Raw genomic sequence first — 19,375 nt, forward strand, 5'->3', positions numbered from 1 at the left:
AAGTCATGCTTCATTAATCATCAATACCACGATGAAGTCAGCGGACCCCGAAGGTCATGCTTCATCAACTACATACCATAATCGAGCAAGAACCACCTATATCAAACATAGGTACCGAACAAGAATTCTCCAAAAGAGAACCCGACACACACCTTCCTTAACCGAAGGATTTCACCTTGCTCACCAAACACGTCCATTATCTCTCAACGAGATTTACCACATTACCGCCTCGGTGGGATTCCAATCCAAACCATAAGTACAATTTATCCGAAATCGCACTCTACCACGAATCGACCCAAAACTAGGTCTCGGTAAAAAAAATTCCAGATCTACCAAAATCATCATCCGAAATATCACACTAACACTTTCCTCGCGCAGGAGTGCGACTCCCCCACTTGGAAACACGTTCCTATATCACAACTCGTACACCCGTACGATGCTACCAAAGGTAGACTTTACCAACAATTGGGTACACACGACCCATCACCACACCTTGCTCTAACCTTGAGCACACGAAGGATTTCAATCAATCCTTAAACACTTCGAACGAAAAGTGTACCACGATTACACAAACCATACCCTCGCAATTATCCAATTGCTTTAGTTTGTCAAGTTTCACCTAGTCACTCATGTACCTACGGGTTTCTCCCGGTACCCTAAGTACAATGTAACCACAACACAATCGGAGTCGACACCACGCTAGTAGGTATAAAAGAGGCACCTAATGTCGCGTCATAAAGACTCCATTACCAACACACATCGAGATTTTAAACACTCGGCCTCAAAGGTTCCAATCACCCGACGAACCTCATGGTTCATCACTTCAACACCAAAAGCGAACACGCGCTAAACAATCGAACACCAAAACCATTTCCGTGGCTTGGTAGTAACATTCCCCAAATACTAAGGAATGCTTGGTTACACCAAGTCTTACGCCCTTCGTCCAACAACCAAACATCACCATAGGGTACTTCCGTTAGGAACGTCACCCTTAACCATAACATGCAAATCATTATGCAATTAACAAGTCCGAACATAAACGCCACATAAATAAATATTCAAAGACATATTTATCAAAACGAAACGTACCTCAACGTCTCCTTGCGGCATTCGCCGCCGCCAACTCGGGACAATCCGGCTTGCGATGTCCCTCTTTATGACAATAGTAGCACATTCCGCCTTCACTTCTCGGCATCGTGCATTCCCACAACTTGTGACCCCTAACGCCACAATTGAAACATCTAGGCGCACGAGATTCCACCGCGCCCTTTACCACTTTACTCGTACTCGCACTCGGACCCTTAGTCCTCTTACTCGGAGCACCATAAGAAACAACCCTTCCCTCACTTGAAGGTTCGTCCTTTTTCGATCGCGTATAAGACTCGAAACCTCTAGCCACCGCAAATAACTCCGCAAACGACTTCGCGTAACCCCGGCTAATTTTGCTTTTCAAGTCATCGCTCAAAGTTCGATAGAAATCCTCCATCAACAAACGATCGTTCCCCAAATATTCCGGGCAAAAACGAGCCTTCGACATAAAAGTCGTCTTTAAAGTATTCAAGTCCATAGAACCCTGTTGCAAATTTCGCAACTCACAACGCAATTCCGATAAATCGGCTGAAGTTCGGAACTCCTCGAAGAATTCCTCCTTAAATTCGTCCCATGATAATGCCATAAACGTCTCACCACCGACAAGATCAATCTTGCCATCCAACCAATCCTTCGACCTACCCCGCAACAAACTAGTAGCGAGTCTCGTCTTTTTCTCGGGAGGGCATTCCATAGTACGAAAACACCCTTCGACATCCGAAACCCAAGTCGTACTCACCAAAGGATCCGGTTTCCCATCATACATCGGGGGTCTAGTCCTCATGAAGCTCTTAAGACAACGCTCCATTTCACCCCTATTTTGGAATTCGGAATACTTCCCATCCATTTCTTCTCGAAACGCTCTCATTTGCTCCGCAACGGCGGCCGCAACACTAGCGTTAAATTCCGTGTCATTCGTCTCGGTCTCGTTTCGGGTCGTCATTCTAAAGAATGCAAAACGATTAGTCCACGCACGTATAAAACGACACGCACAACACCACCCCATCTTGCTAAACACTCGTCGTACATCACTTGTTAGACACGATTTGCACCCGTAATAAGGTCTGCAAGTTCTTATTACGCACGCACGCCGCATCGACTCGTTAGTACAACGACCGCCTCGCTCGATGCTATAAACAAACACAAACAAAATTCTACGCGACATAAGCACACGCGAGATTTACACCACAACACAAATAATATATTAATGATATCCGCATTACTAATATAAACGTTAGTCGACCTATAAACAAGGCACTAACTACACCCGTTCCTGACCCGTAATCCTACAAGTCCCGCAATAAATTACGCGCACACAAAAGTCTAAGTCTAGGCACCTATCTCAAGTCACCTAAATCCCTTAGACCAGGCTCTGATACCACTTGTAACAACCCAAACCATACCGCGTATAAAACCCCGTTAAATTTCATGACAAAAAAAAAAAAATTTTGCTGACTGACCCATTTGCGCGGCGCGCCGACAGGTTGCGCGGCGCGCAGAACCTGTCTGGCAGCCCGCTGTCCCGTTTTACTTAAAATGCCAAAATGTTTGACCCGTTCCCGACGTTTTTAGCCAAAACGCTTTTAACCATGAATTCATACATATAAAACTAACACGTTTAATTAATAAAATTAAGTTTACGAAGCGGGTCCCACATCGACCCATTTTACCACCTTAAGTACCAAAATACAATTTTCGACTTTAAGACTTTAAAACAACACAAAGCCGAGCATGGCGATCGGGGATATGCTACCCAATCCTAAACGATCCAAAAGCAAGTCTCTAAAGCAAGCTATGAAAGTCTTCTAGTCCTCGCACTTACCCGAGCCACCGTCCGCATGAAATCTATAAAAATAATCAACAACGAGAGGGTAAGCTAGTGCTTAGTGAATGATAATATACTACATACATATATATGTATAAAATGAATACGCCACACAAAACAAATACCGCATACCGAAGCATCCAAGTATAAAGCGTCTACACTAAGCATACCGTACGATCTAAGCAACGAGCTAAAGATACAACACAAAAGATAGTCCACCAACGACAAAGTAAACATCGCCAAATAGCTACACCCGGAGGGTTAGCTACAACACAACAACACATTAATATATATATAACAATATAAACGAACAAGGTTAACCCCTTAACCTCAAACACACGAACATTGGCCGAACAACCCGAGCCTTGTGAATTCGCACAACCCGAAATTCACTTCTCAACCATAAGATGACCGAACAACCCGAGTCATCATGAATCCGCACTACCCGAGATTCATTACCTCCAATAAGGTGACCGAACAACCCGAGTCACCATGAATCCGCACTACCCGAGATTCATTTCACAATACTAAAACCCACGGTCACGGGATTATAAAATCCACCACACAACCATATCAACCCTTCGCCATTAGGGTTATAACAACCAAATCACAACCAAGTGTGATAACGTGCACACAAACGTGTACTTCGCCAAAGATGGTCAACCAAGACGCACAAACGTGCCAATTGGACTCATACACAAGTCCTTCAAATCCACCTATATGTGAAGTGAGCTCTATAACCGAGAATCACCTCACCCGACCCGCACCCATCCTACACATACATATGCATATAGGATATTATCACTCACCTTGAAGTCTTGATGAAAGCTTCCAAATAATCTGCAACTCGCCAATGGAAAATACCTATTCCATTATCATAATTACAACAATACACTTAGAATGGATTCACAAATCAACCCAAATTGACACTTAGTGCAAATTTGACCCAAATGCACTTCCAAGTACAAAACGCGCCCAAAATTAACCAATAATCACTAACACAAGTGAGAATGGTCATAATATGCCAATTAAACCCGAACTCAAGTGTTAAACACGTGTCATACCCATTTTGACACTTAAACCCTAATTTTGACCCATAAAGGCCAAAATCTCATCCTTTACAAGTTTTGACACCAAAACACATTTAACTCGGTTCTATACTTCAACTTAATCCATTTTAAGTTTATAAACCTCATTAAATCGCCAATCGGGTCATAGTCACCACCAAACCCTAATTTGACCCAAAGTCAAAGTTAGTCAACCAAACAACCTCCAATGGGTTCCAATACTTCCATAATCGCTAACTAAAGTGATTAAACTAAATTTCAAGTTCTAAACATGGCCAATTTGTTCACCAACCCAAAATCCACCAACAATTAACAATAAACCCGATTACTAGCATCACTAAACCCATTTCATCACCTAAAAGGGTATTACAACAAATTAACTCAAAACCCTAACTTGAATATCAAATTAAATAAATGAAATTCGGAGTTTGAGCTTACCAATACTATCACCGCGTAGCCGAGAACGAAAGGAACAACTTTAAAACCCGAGACTTTGATCGATTCGAGCTTCTTCTTCCCCAAAACCTCAAATCTCTCTCTAGACCTCTCTCTCTCTCTAAGAATGGATGAGGATGATGAATGGATGTGAAATGATCCAAAGTTGGATCTAAACCAACTGATAATGCCCACAAATCCGGCCCCATGTGAAATTACCCAAATACCCTTCATTAAAATAAATAAAACAAGATAGGTTCTGTCAGCGCGTTTGCGCGGCGCGCGGCCGCTTTGCGCGGCGCGCAGATTGACAGATTCAGCTCTTTTCCAATTTTAATATATATAAATATTCAACGAAGCCCGATCTCATATGCCTTTAATAAACAAGTATACAAAATAAATATTCGGGTCTTACACCGATTAATTCTCGAATAGCGAATTTTACAACCTATACATGTATACACGTACTCCGTATTAATTAAAAAAATCTATAAATGAAATTTTAAACTCGTACATGTGATTGAAGACCTTGTCTTTATTTACATATTAAATAAAAAATTTAATTAATAATAACATTTAAACCTAATAATCCTAATAATAACACTTAAACTTAATATTCATCAATAGATATAACGAGATTCGGATTGGTCCGCGCTTTACGACGGGGCCTTTCGGCTTGCATATTCATATTTAACATAGCGTTGTGTATTTATAGAAGCAAAAACGGCTCATGTGTTAAGTCTATGGGTGTTCATCGGTTCGGTTTTAGGTTTTTGGTTTATTCGGTTTGGTTTTTTCGGTTTTAAAACTTATAAAATTAATCCGAAAACCAAACTGAAACCATATTTAAATATCAAAACCAAAACCAAAACCAAAACCGAACTGAAAAATCGAATTTGATTTCGGTTTGGTTCAGTTAAACCGAAAATTACTATAAATAAAAATCTTAACCAGCATAATTACTTACATATATATTAGAAATAACGGTTGTGGAATTAATTTACGTATATAGGGTATATAACATGTTTATAGTTTGATAAAAATAAAATAATACATCAAATATTATATAAATATAAATATTATAAATATAAATATAAATATAAATATGTTATTAATTTGAATTCAGTTTAAATTCGGTTTTCGGTTAACCGAATTTAAAATTTTCAAAACCGAAAACCAAAACGAAAACCGAATTACGAATTTGGTTTCGGTTTCGATCGATTTGAAAACCGTTTAAAAAAATCGGTTTGGTTTTTTTGGTTTGGATTTGATTCGATATTCGGTTTATTCGGTTTGAAACTAAATAGTGCATACTCTTAGTTAAGCCTTGTATAAGAGTGCTCCCAATGGAGAAGTTCCTCCATCTAAGTCCTCGGTGCCACATCAGCGCCACATCAACACTTCCTTCCCACTTCCTTTCCAGGACTAAACTCACGACTAAACACTCCCAACCATGACACTCCTTCCTTCCCTTTTTATTTTATTTTTTATTATTTTTTTATTTTTTTGAAAATGAAATTATTTTAATCATATATATTATAAATTATAAATATTTAATAACATAAAACTAAATTTCATTGATAATTAAAAAAACATTACAAATAATTAAAATTAAAACATAGAGTGTAAAATAAAATTACATAAAAATTAAATAAGAGAGTATTTTTGGCCACAACAAATGTGGACCCACAATAATAATAATAAAAATTAAAAATATCTCATCTACATCTACATATACATATGCAGTCGACATTCTCTCTATCTCCATCTTCAATTCCATGGCTTTTAAGCTAAAAAAAAGGTTTATTCTACTGTCCGACTGTCCACAAATATTTCAAGAAAGCACGAAAATGGAGACGATACGCTGGACGGCTACGTGGGCGGCCCCCTGGGCGGCCCGCTACCATCGGCGCCCAGGTTGGCGGTGGCTTGGGCGGGCTCCTGGACGGGATGGATGGGAGCGCTCTTAGATGTCGGTGTGTTTAGCGTTTTTTAAAAAGGTGTCAATTTCGAACGTAACTAGTTTCGTCTTGTTCGTAAAATAATTTCGAGTTTATTGGTGATATTGGTGAAGAATAACTCGCGACGAATAGAAAGATAAGGCATGTTGAAGTTTTTGGTAAGGTTTGGTTTTTTTTTTTAATTAGGAAAATAATCTTACATTTTATACCTCTTAAATGTATGTTTTAAACGACCAGAATTGACGAGTCATTTAGTCTAATTATAATATAATATAATATAATATAATATAATATAATATAATATAATATAATAATAAATTCTCTTGTTGCTTTGAAAAAAATTAATAGAAATTAAAATAGAAATAATAATTAGATGTTAGGTTGGTTTCCGTTATTATCGTTTAGTATTTGATTGTGTTTGGTTAATTTATTTTTAAGGTTTCGGGTTGTTACGAGAGACTCGTCTGTCTGTCAATTGTTTTCGGTTAGATGGTTGTTCCCAAGTGCAAGTTTTTCCATTTTTTCCACAATTTTTTTTGTAGTTTCGATAAACCATCTTGTTTCTATATAAGTTATTTTATTAGTTTCGCAAAGAAAAAAAGGAAAAAAACAGCAAATTGAAAATTGAAAAAAGATGGTTCAGTGTAGAGTAAATTGAAATAGTCCGCACCTCACCAGATCAGATGACGTTTATTCACGCTACGTGCATCCATCACGCCACATCAATAATCAAATGCACATCAACTTCCAACTCCTAAAACCAGATCCCCACATTTCATCGAACACATGGCATACAAAAACCAAATCAAACACCATCACCACTAGGGTTTCTATAATCATACAATCATACATAAATGGATTCAGAACTCAATACCTTACCCCCTTCATATCCACCTCCACCACCACCTCCACCACATTTTCAATCCAATCACGAACACGGTCCCACTAACGACGATCTTCCCCTCCTCAAAACCACCACTCGTTCCACCACCACCGCCACCACCTCCGGCGATAGCGATGACAACACATCGGTATCCACCGCACCGGAACCAGACATCGAAGAACTCGAAAAGAAATACTCTGCATTTGTACGTAATGATATGTACGGTACAATGGGACGTGGCAAATTACCTTGGACACAGAAATTTTTACTCGGTATTGCGTTGATCACGCTGTTTCCGTTGCGTGTGGTGTCCGGTACGTTGCTTGTTGTGGTTTATTATTTGATTTGTAAGGGGTGTACTCTGTTTTTGGTTCCGAATAAAGAAGATGAACAGGAGGATTATGCACATATGGGGGGATGGAGAAGAAATGTTATGTATTGGGTTGGGAGAGTTCTTTCGAGAGCTATGCTTTTCGTTTTCGGGTTTTATTGGATTAAGGAGACTAATAGGAATCCCGATATCGATCGCAAATTCAACGATGATGAGGTATCTGTTGTTATATTAGTAGTGATTTTTTTTTTTTTTTTTTTTTTTTCTGACGTCAGTTGGGATCACTCAGGGACTAAACCACTCACGCATTGATCTCTCGTAGTTCCATAACCCGCCCCTAACTACTGCCCTGGAGGAAACCTGACTAATCCGAGGGCATGGCCGGTAAAAAACCCCCTCCCCGCTGCCCCCGCACTAAGCGAATGATTAGTTACCTATCATTGTTAGATTAGATTCTTAGATTAAATAAAGCAAGAACCTATTTGTTTTGCGAGAAAAAGCATTAAGCTTGAATGTTTTTTAATCAAACTAGTGTGAAAGTATCAGTTGCATAATTTGATATTTGTAATGAGAAGTGCAAAAGTTAATTGAATTAGAAAACATGTTACATATGGCTGTAATATTATATGTTGTCATGTTTGTAACACCAACAAGATTCGACAAGAATTAGCCTGTAATTCGAATTCTTGATATGATCAAGTTCAAATCTGAATAACACCAACTCAAACCTCAACGTCAAAATATAATTTTAAATCATAGTTATCCTAACCAAGGATATATCCTAAATTTGTATGATCATCCTTAACTCAACTCAAATAATGCATAGCTATCATAGTTAGATTAGATTTTGATTGCTAATGACTTTTAATATTCTTGTAGTCCAAGAAAATGATCCCTTAGAACATTAGATTTAATTTTACCCTCTTCAGTCTACCTAAAATCTGTCCCTCCATATTTCCATCAAACTTAAGTGTTAAGAATGATAGCTGAAATAGTGAAATCAATAGTTAGCATACATAAGCTGTAAGAGATGAAGTCCCTGAAAGTTGAAGAAACTACAATGTTTGGAGGACATTAACATGTTTTATTATCACTTATATATTGGTTTGCCATATAAGTAAACGTACGTTTATTCATGTGAATTTCAGTTATTTTTTGTCTCCCTGAGTACCTGACAAGCTCATGCTTTGCTTGTTGTGAACCTGTAAGTGTTTTGAGTATCTTATTTTTTTAATGGCCAGTTGGATGCTAATGATGATAGTAAGGAAAAGGAAAGGCCTGGAGTAATTATATCGAATCACGTTTCGCATTTGGATATTTTATACCATATGTCTTCCTCATTTCCTAGCTTCGTTGCCAAGGTTCGTTAACTATTTGAAGAAATTTTTTTTTTTTTTATTTTTTTTTTTTTTATTTTTTTTTTTAAATGTTATATGTATTGGGTGCTGTAACTGACATGTTATACTCTATGTTTTGATGTCATTGATGAAGAGATCAGTGGGCAAACTTCCTCTTGTTGGCCTTATCAGGTTGGCTTAAGTTACAATGCACTCTGATGCTTAAAAACGATTTATAAACACTTATTGTTGATGAGATTATCCCATTCATGTTTGTAGTTTGCACATTGCAATGATCTAACGGGTTATGTAACTACATCTACATTTTTTGTTTCAGCAAGTGCCTTGGGTGTGTATATGTTCAACGGGAGTCAAAATCATCTAATTTCAAGGGTGTTTCAGGTATTTATATGTGCACTTCGTATGATAAGTAAGGTTGATTGTATATGTTTATGAATACAATTCGGACCATTTTGTTGATGCATATGTGTTTACAGTCATTCTTATATTATTAATATTAGTAAGTAGTAACACAGCAAAAAAAATCTGAACTTTTTATGTATTTTGACTAATTTTGCTGGACATTTTCTTTCTTATATAGTTCATGAACAATAAATATATCACCTCCCTTCTTAGAAGACGTAATACACACTTGTTAAATACACATACATACACACATATAATGAACAAAATGCATGTTTCTTTAATGTTTGTATTTTGAATTTGTTGCTTGCAGGTGTTGTGAATGACAGAATTAATGAATCCCTCCGGAATAAGTCTGCACCTATGATGATGCTTTTCCCAGGTCACATTTCATCGTCTCTCAGGTCCTTGTAATATATTTAATCTTTTTACTGATTTATAAGTTGATTTATTATGTTTTATACAGAAGGAACAACTACAAATGGGGACTATATACTTCCATTTAAAACCGGTGCATTTTTGTCTAAAGCTCCTGTTCTACCCATTATCTTGAAATACCCGTATCAAAAATTTAGCCCAGCATGGGACACCATATCTGGGGTGAGTTTTAATTTATATGTTTTAGTGTTTTAATATGGTTTGTTTTAATATATGCATTTGCTTAATTTATGTTCCATTTGCAGAAACGTCATGTGATTTTGCTGTTATGTCAGTTTGTAAATTATATTACAGTACTGAGATTACCAATCTACTACCCTTCACAAGAAGAAAAAGATGATCCAAAACTATATGCAGAAAATGTTCGCAGATTGATAGCTCGTGAGGTATGCTTATATTTTGAATATATGCATTCTACTTGCCTTTCTTAGAGTTTTAGTATTAGAATATTTATCAGTAAGAGCAAATTGGTTCAGAGCTGCAATGTGTAAACCTAAATTGAGTAATTTGGTCCTAAATTAGCCTTGCATATTATTGTAATATTGCTATTTATTGCAGGATTATGTTAAATTTTGTGATGTGTGCAGGGGAACCTAAAAATGTCAGATATTGGGTTGCCAGAGAAGCGAGTATATCACGCAGCTATCCATGGTACGCCTTCTGTTTTGCATGAAATTTTTTATGTCCAGCGTGTCAAAAAGATATTTAGTTGTTTTTATGTTTTGTTTTTTTTAATCATGGAATACGCTAATGCAAGGCATTATCGTTGTCACCACCCTGGATCTGAAGCCTTCTCTTTTTGAGTTTATGCAGGTTTGTTTTCTTAAAGATAAATGGAGAGCGTTTACGTTTCATGTAGACCCAATTATTATTCTTTTGGCCAAAAGAAAGAAAAAACAAAGGGATAGTAACATGCTTTCAATTCTTTGAAAATGTATTGTATGGAAGCAGAGAACATGAGTTTTGAGGAACTGGTGCATTGTTGAACATGATGATCCCATTCCTGCTTCTTAATTTTGATTTGACGGCTACAAAAAGTAACTTAAAATTGGAAATAGTCTTTTAGGCATGAACAAAATTGTTCGGTAGCAGGTTATGGTGTTTCAGTTATTTGCTTATTTATAAATAATTATATTTTATTTTCTTCTAGAATTTTGATCTGTATTATTTTAGTGACAATGACAAATTCTAACAAGTTTCTGTTGATTCTGTCTTTTGTTTGCATACTTGCATGTATGTGTGGAAAGTGTAAGGTTTTATGGTTCAAGTAGATTACACTGCTAAAATATTAAATGATTTTTTTTTTTTTTTTTTTTTTTTTAATAATCAGATACAAACTTATAAATATCTACAAACGAATTTGAAAAGACAAATTTTCACGAAGAATTTATTGCCGAGTAGCTCCCAAAATCGGCTGCACAAAGATATCCCCTTAATGATCAAAAAATAGGTTATAGACATAATTTCCCGTCAGCTCCAATCTCGCGACCGCGAGGTATATTCTCGCGATCGCGAGGCCATAAATCCCAATCTCGCGACCAAGAGGTTATTTCTCGTGATCGCGAGGCCCTTAAATCTGGTTTTTCGCGTTCGTTTTTAGTGTATCTCGCGACTAGAAATCATGCTCGATCAATACCTCGCGAAAGGGAGCCAAAATCTCGCTAAAGCGAGGCTTAGAAAACTCGTTTTGGCTTGGAAAAAGTCTGAAACGCGTATTTCAATCCTCGACTCGTACCGGAACCAACCATGTCGATATTTAAGCTCCAAAGCACACATAAATCACCCACCTCAAGTAACCTCTCGATACAAAAAGCATAATCTTCAACAATTAATCATCAATAAATCTTCAAATAATGCGCAAAACTGATGAACACGAGACTATTGCGACTGAAAATGTATACTCTTTGAGCAATATCAATGTGCCTACAAAATATCAGCGAGCTGGTGTTTTTACAAAGGTTATACATACTGGCTTCTTTTGCTAAGCCGGTTGGGTTTGGTTTCCTGGAGTTTGGCTACCGTCTCTTTGAACATGCTAGCCAATCCCTAGCAACACTGCTTTAATACCATGTTAACAATTGAAATTGCATTACTAATGTTTTTATTGAACACTGAATTGATAAAACTGAATGGGTATAAACTCACTTGGTTACATTTTGAATTACTGTATTTGTTATTTGTTACAAGCTTTAAAGAGAATGAAAATAGTAGAGTTACATAACAGCTATATTCTATTTTAGGCATGAAGCCTTTGACAAACTGTGTAAACAATTTGAGAAAATGTAGAAAAGGAAACTGTATGTTTTTTAATGTACTCTAGCCTTTGTCTTCATTGCTTACCTCTTCTTTTTTGTTCTTTATTTCTAACAAGTATTAGCAATCAGAGCCTTCAGAAAATGGCTCCAACGCATCTTGCTTGCCATCAAAATAGAACTCCATGACTGCTTTCATTCTCGGCAATTTATCTGGATGGTAATTCATATGAACGATAACAGGCTTTAACTTTTTCAATTCGTCATCTTTTCTCACTTGTTTGAAAAGAGTCTTACTGTTCATAAACATATAATGATCCATCGTTCTCTTCGAAGCATGAAGACCGACGTAACCTGGATGAGAAGGAAAAAATAGCTCTTCGTTGAAAACAGCCTGATCCCAAACTCGTGGCGCGTTAGATAGCCTATCATTTACACGATCCAAAAGCTCAATTGCAGGTAAAGTAGGCCTTAAATAACAGAATCCGGAGTTATAAGCCCATATACGCATTGTATGAGCGTATCTAGCCCACCCCATAGAAGGATCGTCAGAAACATCATCATATCCGTAAGCTGTCATATTACTATACCCCTCAGACATAGATTCAACATCTGAATCCCGATATATATATATATGATCAAAAGGGCTTTGTATGTATACAATATCAACGTCTGATAGAATGACACTATAACCCAATTGTAAGAACTCTCTTAAGATTTTATATTTTAATCGTGAAACGGCATCACTACCACCTGTCTTAGCAATCGAATCAACATCCTCATCAGAATCTCTCATGTAAAATGGCACATCATTTTCTTTGCATAAATCAACGATTCCGTCATCTAATGCAACCAGCAACCACTAGATAATTCGTTATGCCTACATTTTTAATGCTGGTGAACCACACCTCTATAATTCGTTTTGTACGCAGGTTTATGTATGTTTGTTTGTATGTACGCTTGTTTTGATTTTCTGCTTGCCTATGATTGTATTTATGTATTTATGTATTTATGTACGTTTGTATGTTTATATGTATGTATTGTTATATGTTTGGTTGTATGTATATTCGTATGTTTGTATGTATATCCGTATGTTGGTATGTATATTCGTATGTTTGTATGTTTTATATCTATGTATGCGTATGTAGGTTTTCCCGTATGTATGCGTGTAGGTGGATATCTATGAATGTACGTTTGTATGTTTATGTAGGTTTGAGTAGATACGGTTTTATGTATGTTTGTATGTTTATTTTTATAGACTGGCTTGCTATGATGTGATTTTATTTGTTTGTGGACATATATGTTTATTTCTCATTTAGTGCAGCTTTACTTTATTCGTCATGTGCTCCGCAGTACACTCTAAGGTATGTTTTTTTTTTTTTTTTTTTTTTTTTTTTTTTTTTTATACGGCGCTGTTTTGGGAGCCATCAGCAAGCGTCTACTTATTGGCGACTTGACTGTCGCTTAGAGCCTAAATCGAATTCCAGGCAACATTTTAAAACCCATGGAAATTTGTCCCACCATTTTCATGGCGTTGGCATTTTTTATTTTTATTATTTTTTTTTTTTTGGCCGGAGGTCCGTTGCAAGCAATCTCTTTATCCGTCGAACATAGAGAGGAAGGACTTTCTCTACTCTTGTGAGTGTTTCACTCGGGGTGGTGAAATGACTTCTCTTTGTCCTAGGGTAGAGGAAGGATTGTCTACGTCTCACCTCCCCATACCCTACAAGTGTGGGATTGGGTTTTGTTGTTGTTGTTGTTGTATTAGAATTTGCGAATGCAACTATAAGCTCGTTGTTTACAGCAACCTTTTTTAATATCTTCGCGAGTCTTGGATTAACTGTTTCATCCACAAAGTCTGATTTCACCATTTTAACTAGCTCTGAGGATTCACTTGATGTTGATACAATCTGTAATGATAAATAACACAAATTTGATTCTGGGAAAAAGAAAAAGTCCTTCAAAGAACAAGCTAAGCACTAGAACATCTCGATATAGAGTTCAAGTAAACGATAAAGACTGGGCAACGAACAACCAATCATCATTTTTTCTGAAAAAAAAAGCATAATTTCTTTGTGATGTATGACTTTCACCACGAACTTTATTTAAATATGTTCGATTTAATGGCCGTTCTGATCAAACGGCCAACATGATTAACAATCTCATAATAGCTTAGTGTTTGAGGTAACCAGGAAAAGGATAAAAAATGGTCATGAGATAATTCGGTTATTCTGCGAACATTCAAATAAAAATTGTTTTCAAATTTATTACTCCGTATGATTATAAAGTCAAAGACTCAAAGTTACGAAAGTGTTTAGGCCAAGCTCGGTTATATATACATACATAAGTAGGAAAAAGACAACCACTAACAACCTTTTAACTAACTCTTAATTAGCCAAGTAAAATATAATTACAAGAGATAAGATGCTTGCTTCTTCTTATGTATTGACTAGATATGAGGTTAGCGTCTAAATATGGAAACCTTACCCGTTTATCGAAAAAGTCAAAACCATATTAATTTCTTTCTTTAATATTACCAAGGCACGGAAGTTAAGTTTCTTTTGTGAATTTGACACACAAATAACACCTTTTAGGGATAAAATTATAAGTATTCTAAAAGCACAATGTTTTCAGTGACAAAAGATCGAAGTAAGGTTGCAAAATTCACTATTGGGTTTGGAAGGAGTAATCCGTAATTCGGAGATGTATCGGGGATTAATCGGATTGTACTTTATACATTTAATATTACATTTCAAAAATTATATGTATAAATATAGAATAAAATCATAAAAATAAATAAACATAAGCTTTAACATAGTTGCTTAAAATCGTTCATTTTGTTCAAAAACTATAAGATGTGAGTTTAAATTCATATTAAAATATTGACCAATTTTGACTTTAACCGACTTTGATTACCAAATTCGTTTTTGACCGGTCAATTGACGTTGACCGATTAATTAAACGGATTTTGAAAAATTGAAACGAATTGCTCTTAAAAATGATTAATGCGGTATTAAAAGGGTCTTTTAACAACAGTGGGTCGAACACTTTGTGAGCATCAAGTAAACAAAGCAACAGCCACTTTCATTACTGACAACAGAAGTTAAACCCAAACAGACCATAACGAACATGAATGACATTGATAATAATCAGATTATAAATATACCTGGATAAATAATTTGGTGAGACGTCGATTTTGAAATTGAGAAGCATGATTCGAAGATAGAAAACCACGAGGATATAAAAATGCCCCCGAGTAAAATTCCGACTGCAATTGCGACGGCGATATGTGATCCACGTATTGATTGAGCTGCGTTTTTGTCTCTGCGACCAACAAGACCCGCCATTTGGATTTAGATTGATGATTAATTGCTTGATTGTGTCGCTATAATTTTATGGTTGTATACTCGGTATAATATAATAATACAAATACAAAACCAGACTGCAGCTTGTAGTAGGTGAAAAGCTTCTTAACCTTTGAGATGGTTTGACTTTTTACATTTTGGCTTTTTTAATTATTTTGAATATTATATTATATGAATATGAATATGAATACATAGATGTCATATTTGAAAGACAAAATTTCATAAATGGTACATGTGGTTTGTATAAAGAATTACTCGATGTACCTTAACTTTTTTCGTCGTTAGTGGTAACCTGGCTTGCAACTTGATCACAGGTGGTCCTTCACCTTGAATTGAAATTGAAAAACTCAAAAATGCTTAAATGATATGGTCGAAGAGAATATTTGAAAGGTAAGTTAACATATGTTGATATGATTAACCCAGGCCGGCCCAATGGGTGTTCAAGTTGTACACTTGCACAGGGCCAGGAATACCATTGTAGTGGGTTATGATTTAAAAGTTGTTACCTATTTTCTGATCCATTCTATAAATATTATTTGACAAATTCCAAATACTTCGATGTGGGACTAGGAATGTAATTAGTAATAATAAACTCTACAAAAGCTTCTACATTCTTGATTATATAAATTCCATCTATTCATCTGGGATTCTTTGTTCTTACGAAACTATACAAGTAGACCAAGTTACTAGAAATATAGCAAAGGAGAGGAACTAAAAGTGCTAATTATGAATGTTGTCCAGATTCCCTATCATTCATTTTTTTTTCATCAGCCATTGAGGTTTTTGGTCTTCATGGATGGTTTCAAAGGTTGTTAATTTATATAATGGGTAATAAATAAATATTTATAATATTTAATTGCATAAGCAGTGTAGATATGTGAGTAAATATTCTCGATAAGTATTACTGTACAAATAAGTATGGCAAGTGATCATGTCGTATGTGCACATGAGGTTGAATATAGTTTATGTTTATTGATATGACGTTAATTGTCGTTTCTTTGAATAGTTTATATTAATTATTCGTTAGGGCCTTTTTTTTTTGCTTCGCTCAGGGCACTCAAATTCTCGGGACCGGCCCTGTGATTAACATTGACAAGTTTCCCATAAACGAGCTAAATGATATGGTCGAAGATTTGGGGTATGATGGAAGAAGTCCAATGTTTTATCATTTCCTAAGACCTGGTACCATTTTGGATTATGGTTTAGAAGCTTTGGCTAGTGACTTAGATGTTATCAACTTTATCTAGTATGTGAAACATAAGGAATTATGTGTTTACACTTAGCATCAAAATGTAGACATTTTTACAATCATTTATGAGTCCTAGGCAAAATAAGGTAGTTATACAAAAAATCATTGAGGATGTTCCAGCACAAAGTCAAGTAAAATCCAAGAAACTTGTGTTTGAACCAGTTGAACACAGTGTACGAGTAGTTGTACCAAATTCGCCAAATGTGACTCATGCAATTGATGGTGAAAATAAATGAACCAGTTGTCACTCAAAATGACTCGGTTGTGATTCAAGATGAACCTGTTGTGACTCAAGATGAAGCAGTTATGACTAAAGATGAAAAATGTGAGGGTGAACATGAAGATAATGATTACTTGGTTGATGAAGATATTATTATTGAAGATGTAGATGTGGATATATATGAAGGACTTCAACTTGACGTATATAAAGATGAGGAATTCATGGGTACTTCTAAAAACAATACTACAAGTGAGAAGGATCAAGTGATAGTAGATTTAGATGTATTAAATAATGATGAATTTGACATTGATGGTATTTATGAAGATGGTATTGAAGAGGATAGAAACAAAAGAATAAGAGTCAAGGCAATAATCTAAGGAAAGTGCGGTTATAGAAAAAACTTTCTAGGCAACAGTTTGCAAGTTCAGATGAAGTTAAGGATACAATTATTATGCATGTAATTGAGACTAGGAGAAAGTTTATTATTATAAAAAAAAAAAAAAAAAAAATGATAAGAAGAGGGTGAGGACATGCTATCAAGGTGTAATACCCGTGTTTAAGAGAGAAATTTAAGGGAGCAGTTCTATAATTGAAAGTAAGAAATATGTAGGTAAGAAAATAATGGTAATAAATCTTTGGAAGAAGAGTGAATTACATATCAAGTGTCATTGGGTAATCTAAGTGTCTAAAGATGTTAAATAGGAAACTATGATAGGACCGGCATGCGATGGGTGCGGATCCTTGATCCCCGCGATTCACCCGTAAAGATTTTTTTTTATCTGTTGGATACCCGTTTACCCGTGGCAGGGATGACTATGATTAACCCAAAGGTGGCCGCAACTTAGGTGGCGCATACAGAACCAACATGATTCAAGCCCCTACCGCCGTCACAACAAGAATCACAACGATCGAAGGAACTCTCGAGGGCACCATGGAAGCAATCACCATCATCAGCATAAAAATAATGATAACAGCGTCCGCGACGACAATCATGCACTTATCAAAAGTTTGACAAAAAGTCTCAAGTAAATTCTCGTAACAGAACCAATATCGGAAATGTTTGAACGACCAGCGTTCATGTCTGATTACGAGCGTGGAGACAAGTGAAAGTTCTGCGATTTTCATGACGACTATGGTCATGAGATGAACAGATGCAAAACGTTAGTAGAAAAAGTTGTCGCTTGCTTGAAGCGCGGAGAATTGCAACATCTGAAGGTGAAGGTGCAGAAGGAAGCACAGAAGGAAAACAAGAAAGATAACGAGCCCAAAGGGTCAAAAAAGGTCATTCACGTTTTTTCCCAGAGGGGGAGAATGGCGTCATTAGAGCCTGAGCCGCTTCAGCCGTGGGAGAAAGTGCAGATTGTGTTCCCATCAGTTGAAGTGCGCAATACGAAGAATGAACCAATCACCGCGGAAGGATACCTACCCAAATGTGGGTACACGATGAAACAACTCTGTCTGGACAATGGGAGTTGCGCACACGTCATGTTTGAACATTGCTACGATGAGTTGTCATTGAGGGTTAGGGAAAAATTGAAGGCGTTCAAGGAGAAGTTCTGGGGACTCTCGGGTAAACCCACCTGGTCCCTAGGCACCCTACATGTCAACTTGAACTTTACAACGATCGGGACAGAGGCAAGGCTCGAGCTGAAAAAGTAGAATTCTGCGTGATACGTGCCTCTTCCGATTACGACGCCCAGTTGGGAAACGACAAGATCTCCACCATAATAACGAAATCCAGCTTCTTGATCTGCAGCAGAAAAAGGAGTCTGTCTGTCCCTTTCCGGTGCCCTTTGCTGTGCCAAAGCTGCATGTGTTGAGCTGTCGCCCAGGGCTCCAAACAGCTCGTACTGCATGAACCACAATAGCCATGATATCATTGTTGTAAAAGTTATCAAACAGACCATCCGTGCCTGCTATTATCACATCTCCTGGAGCAACAGCAATTGAAAATAAATAAAGTGAGCATCCTTCTCAGGATGGGGCAGATAGCATGATCCTGAAAACAGTTTCAGTAGTCTGTCTGATATCGTCTTTCTACAGTCACTTGATGAGTCAGTGAGTACACAAACCTTAATAACTTGATTCATCGATGATCTCAGTGAACCATTTTTTTAAAACAAAGTGTTAGTAAAACTCCCCGACTGTTGCTGCAACTGTGGACACATCTAGTACCATAAAAAAGATTAGAATTATATCTGGTCCGAGTCGAAGGTCCACTAAACACATAATCAGAATCGAAATCTTTATCCGGATATCTCATAGCAGAAGAACTAGCTTCGTTTTAAAACAATTGATCCTATCGCACTGACACATTCACAGTTCGAGTAACTATCTTCATTTAATCAACAAACTAAAATTGAATTAGATTGAATTGAACAGTCTGTTATGAGCTGTGGATTTAGCGGGCTGTGATTGTAATACTGAACGAATTTTTGAAAATGTTTCGTAGAGTGGAAGGTACACTAACACTCAACACTCACATATAGTGTTTTTATCC

The 19,375-nt window shown here is 36.6% G+C and overlaps 1 protein-coding gene and 1 pseudogene across 2 annotated transcripts; one reads left to right on the forward strand and one right to left on the reverse strand.

Moving 5' to 3' along the window:
* Positions 1–7,153: 7,153 nt before the first annotated feature.
* Positions 7,154–10,989, forward strand: LOC139892319 (lysophospholipid acyltransferase LPEAT1-like). 2 transcript variants are annotated; one of them, XM_071875377.1, is made up of 9 exons: positions 7,154–7,807; positions 8,833–8,952; positions 9,083–9,120; positions 9,266–9,330; positions 9,665–9,733; positions 9,818–9,951; positions 10,035–10,175; positions 10,377–10,440; positions 10,603–10,989. In XM_071875377.1, exons 1-9 carry the CDS (start codon positions 7,232–7,234, stop codon positions 10,614–10,616), a joined length of 1,221 nt encoding a protein of 406 aa, XP_071731478.1. In that variant the 5' UTR covers positions 7,154–7,231; the 3' UTR covers positions 10,617–10,989. The 2 variants fall into 2 exon arrangements, with proteins under 2 accessions (XP_071731478.1, XP_071731479.1); XM_071875378.1 differs by having other exon boundaries at positions 10,065–10,175.
* A 1,173-nt stretch (positions 10,990–12,162) lies between these two features.
* Positions 12,163–15,928, reverse strand: LOC139889158 (arabinosyltransferase RRA3-like; annotated as a pseudogene).
* Between the last annotated feature and the right edge of the window lie 3,447 nt (positions 15,929–19,375).

The sequence above is a fragment of the Rutidosis leptorrhynchoides genome, chromosome 2 (genome assembly GCF_046630445.1).
Source record: "Rutidosis leptorrhynchoides isolate AG116_Rl617_1_P2 chromosome 2, CSIRO_AGI_Rlap_v1, whole genome shotgun sequence".
Classification (NCBI taxonomy): domain Eukaryota; kingdom Viridiplantae; phylum Streptophyta; class Magnoliopsida; order Asterales; family Asteraceae; genus Rutidosis; species Rutidosis leptorrhynchoides.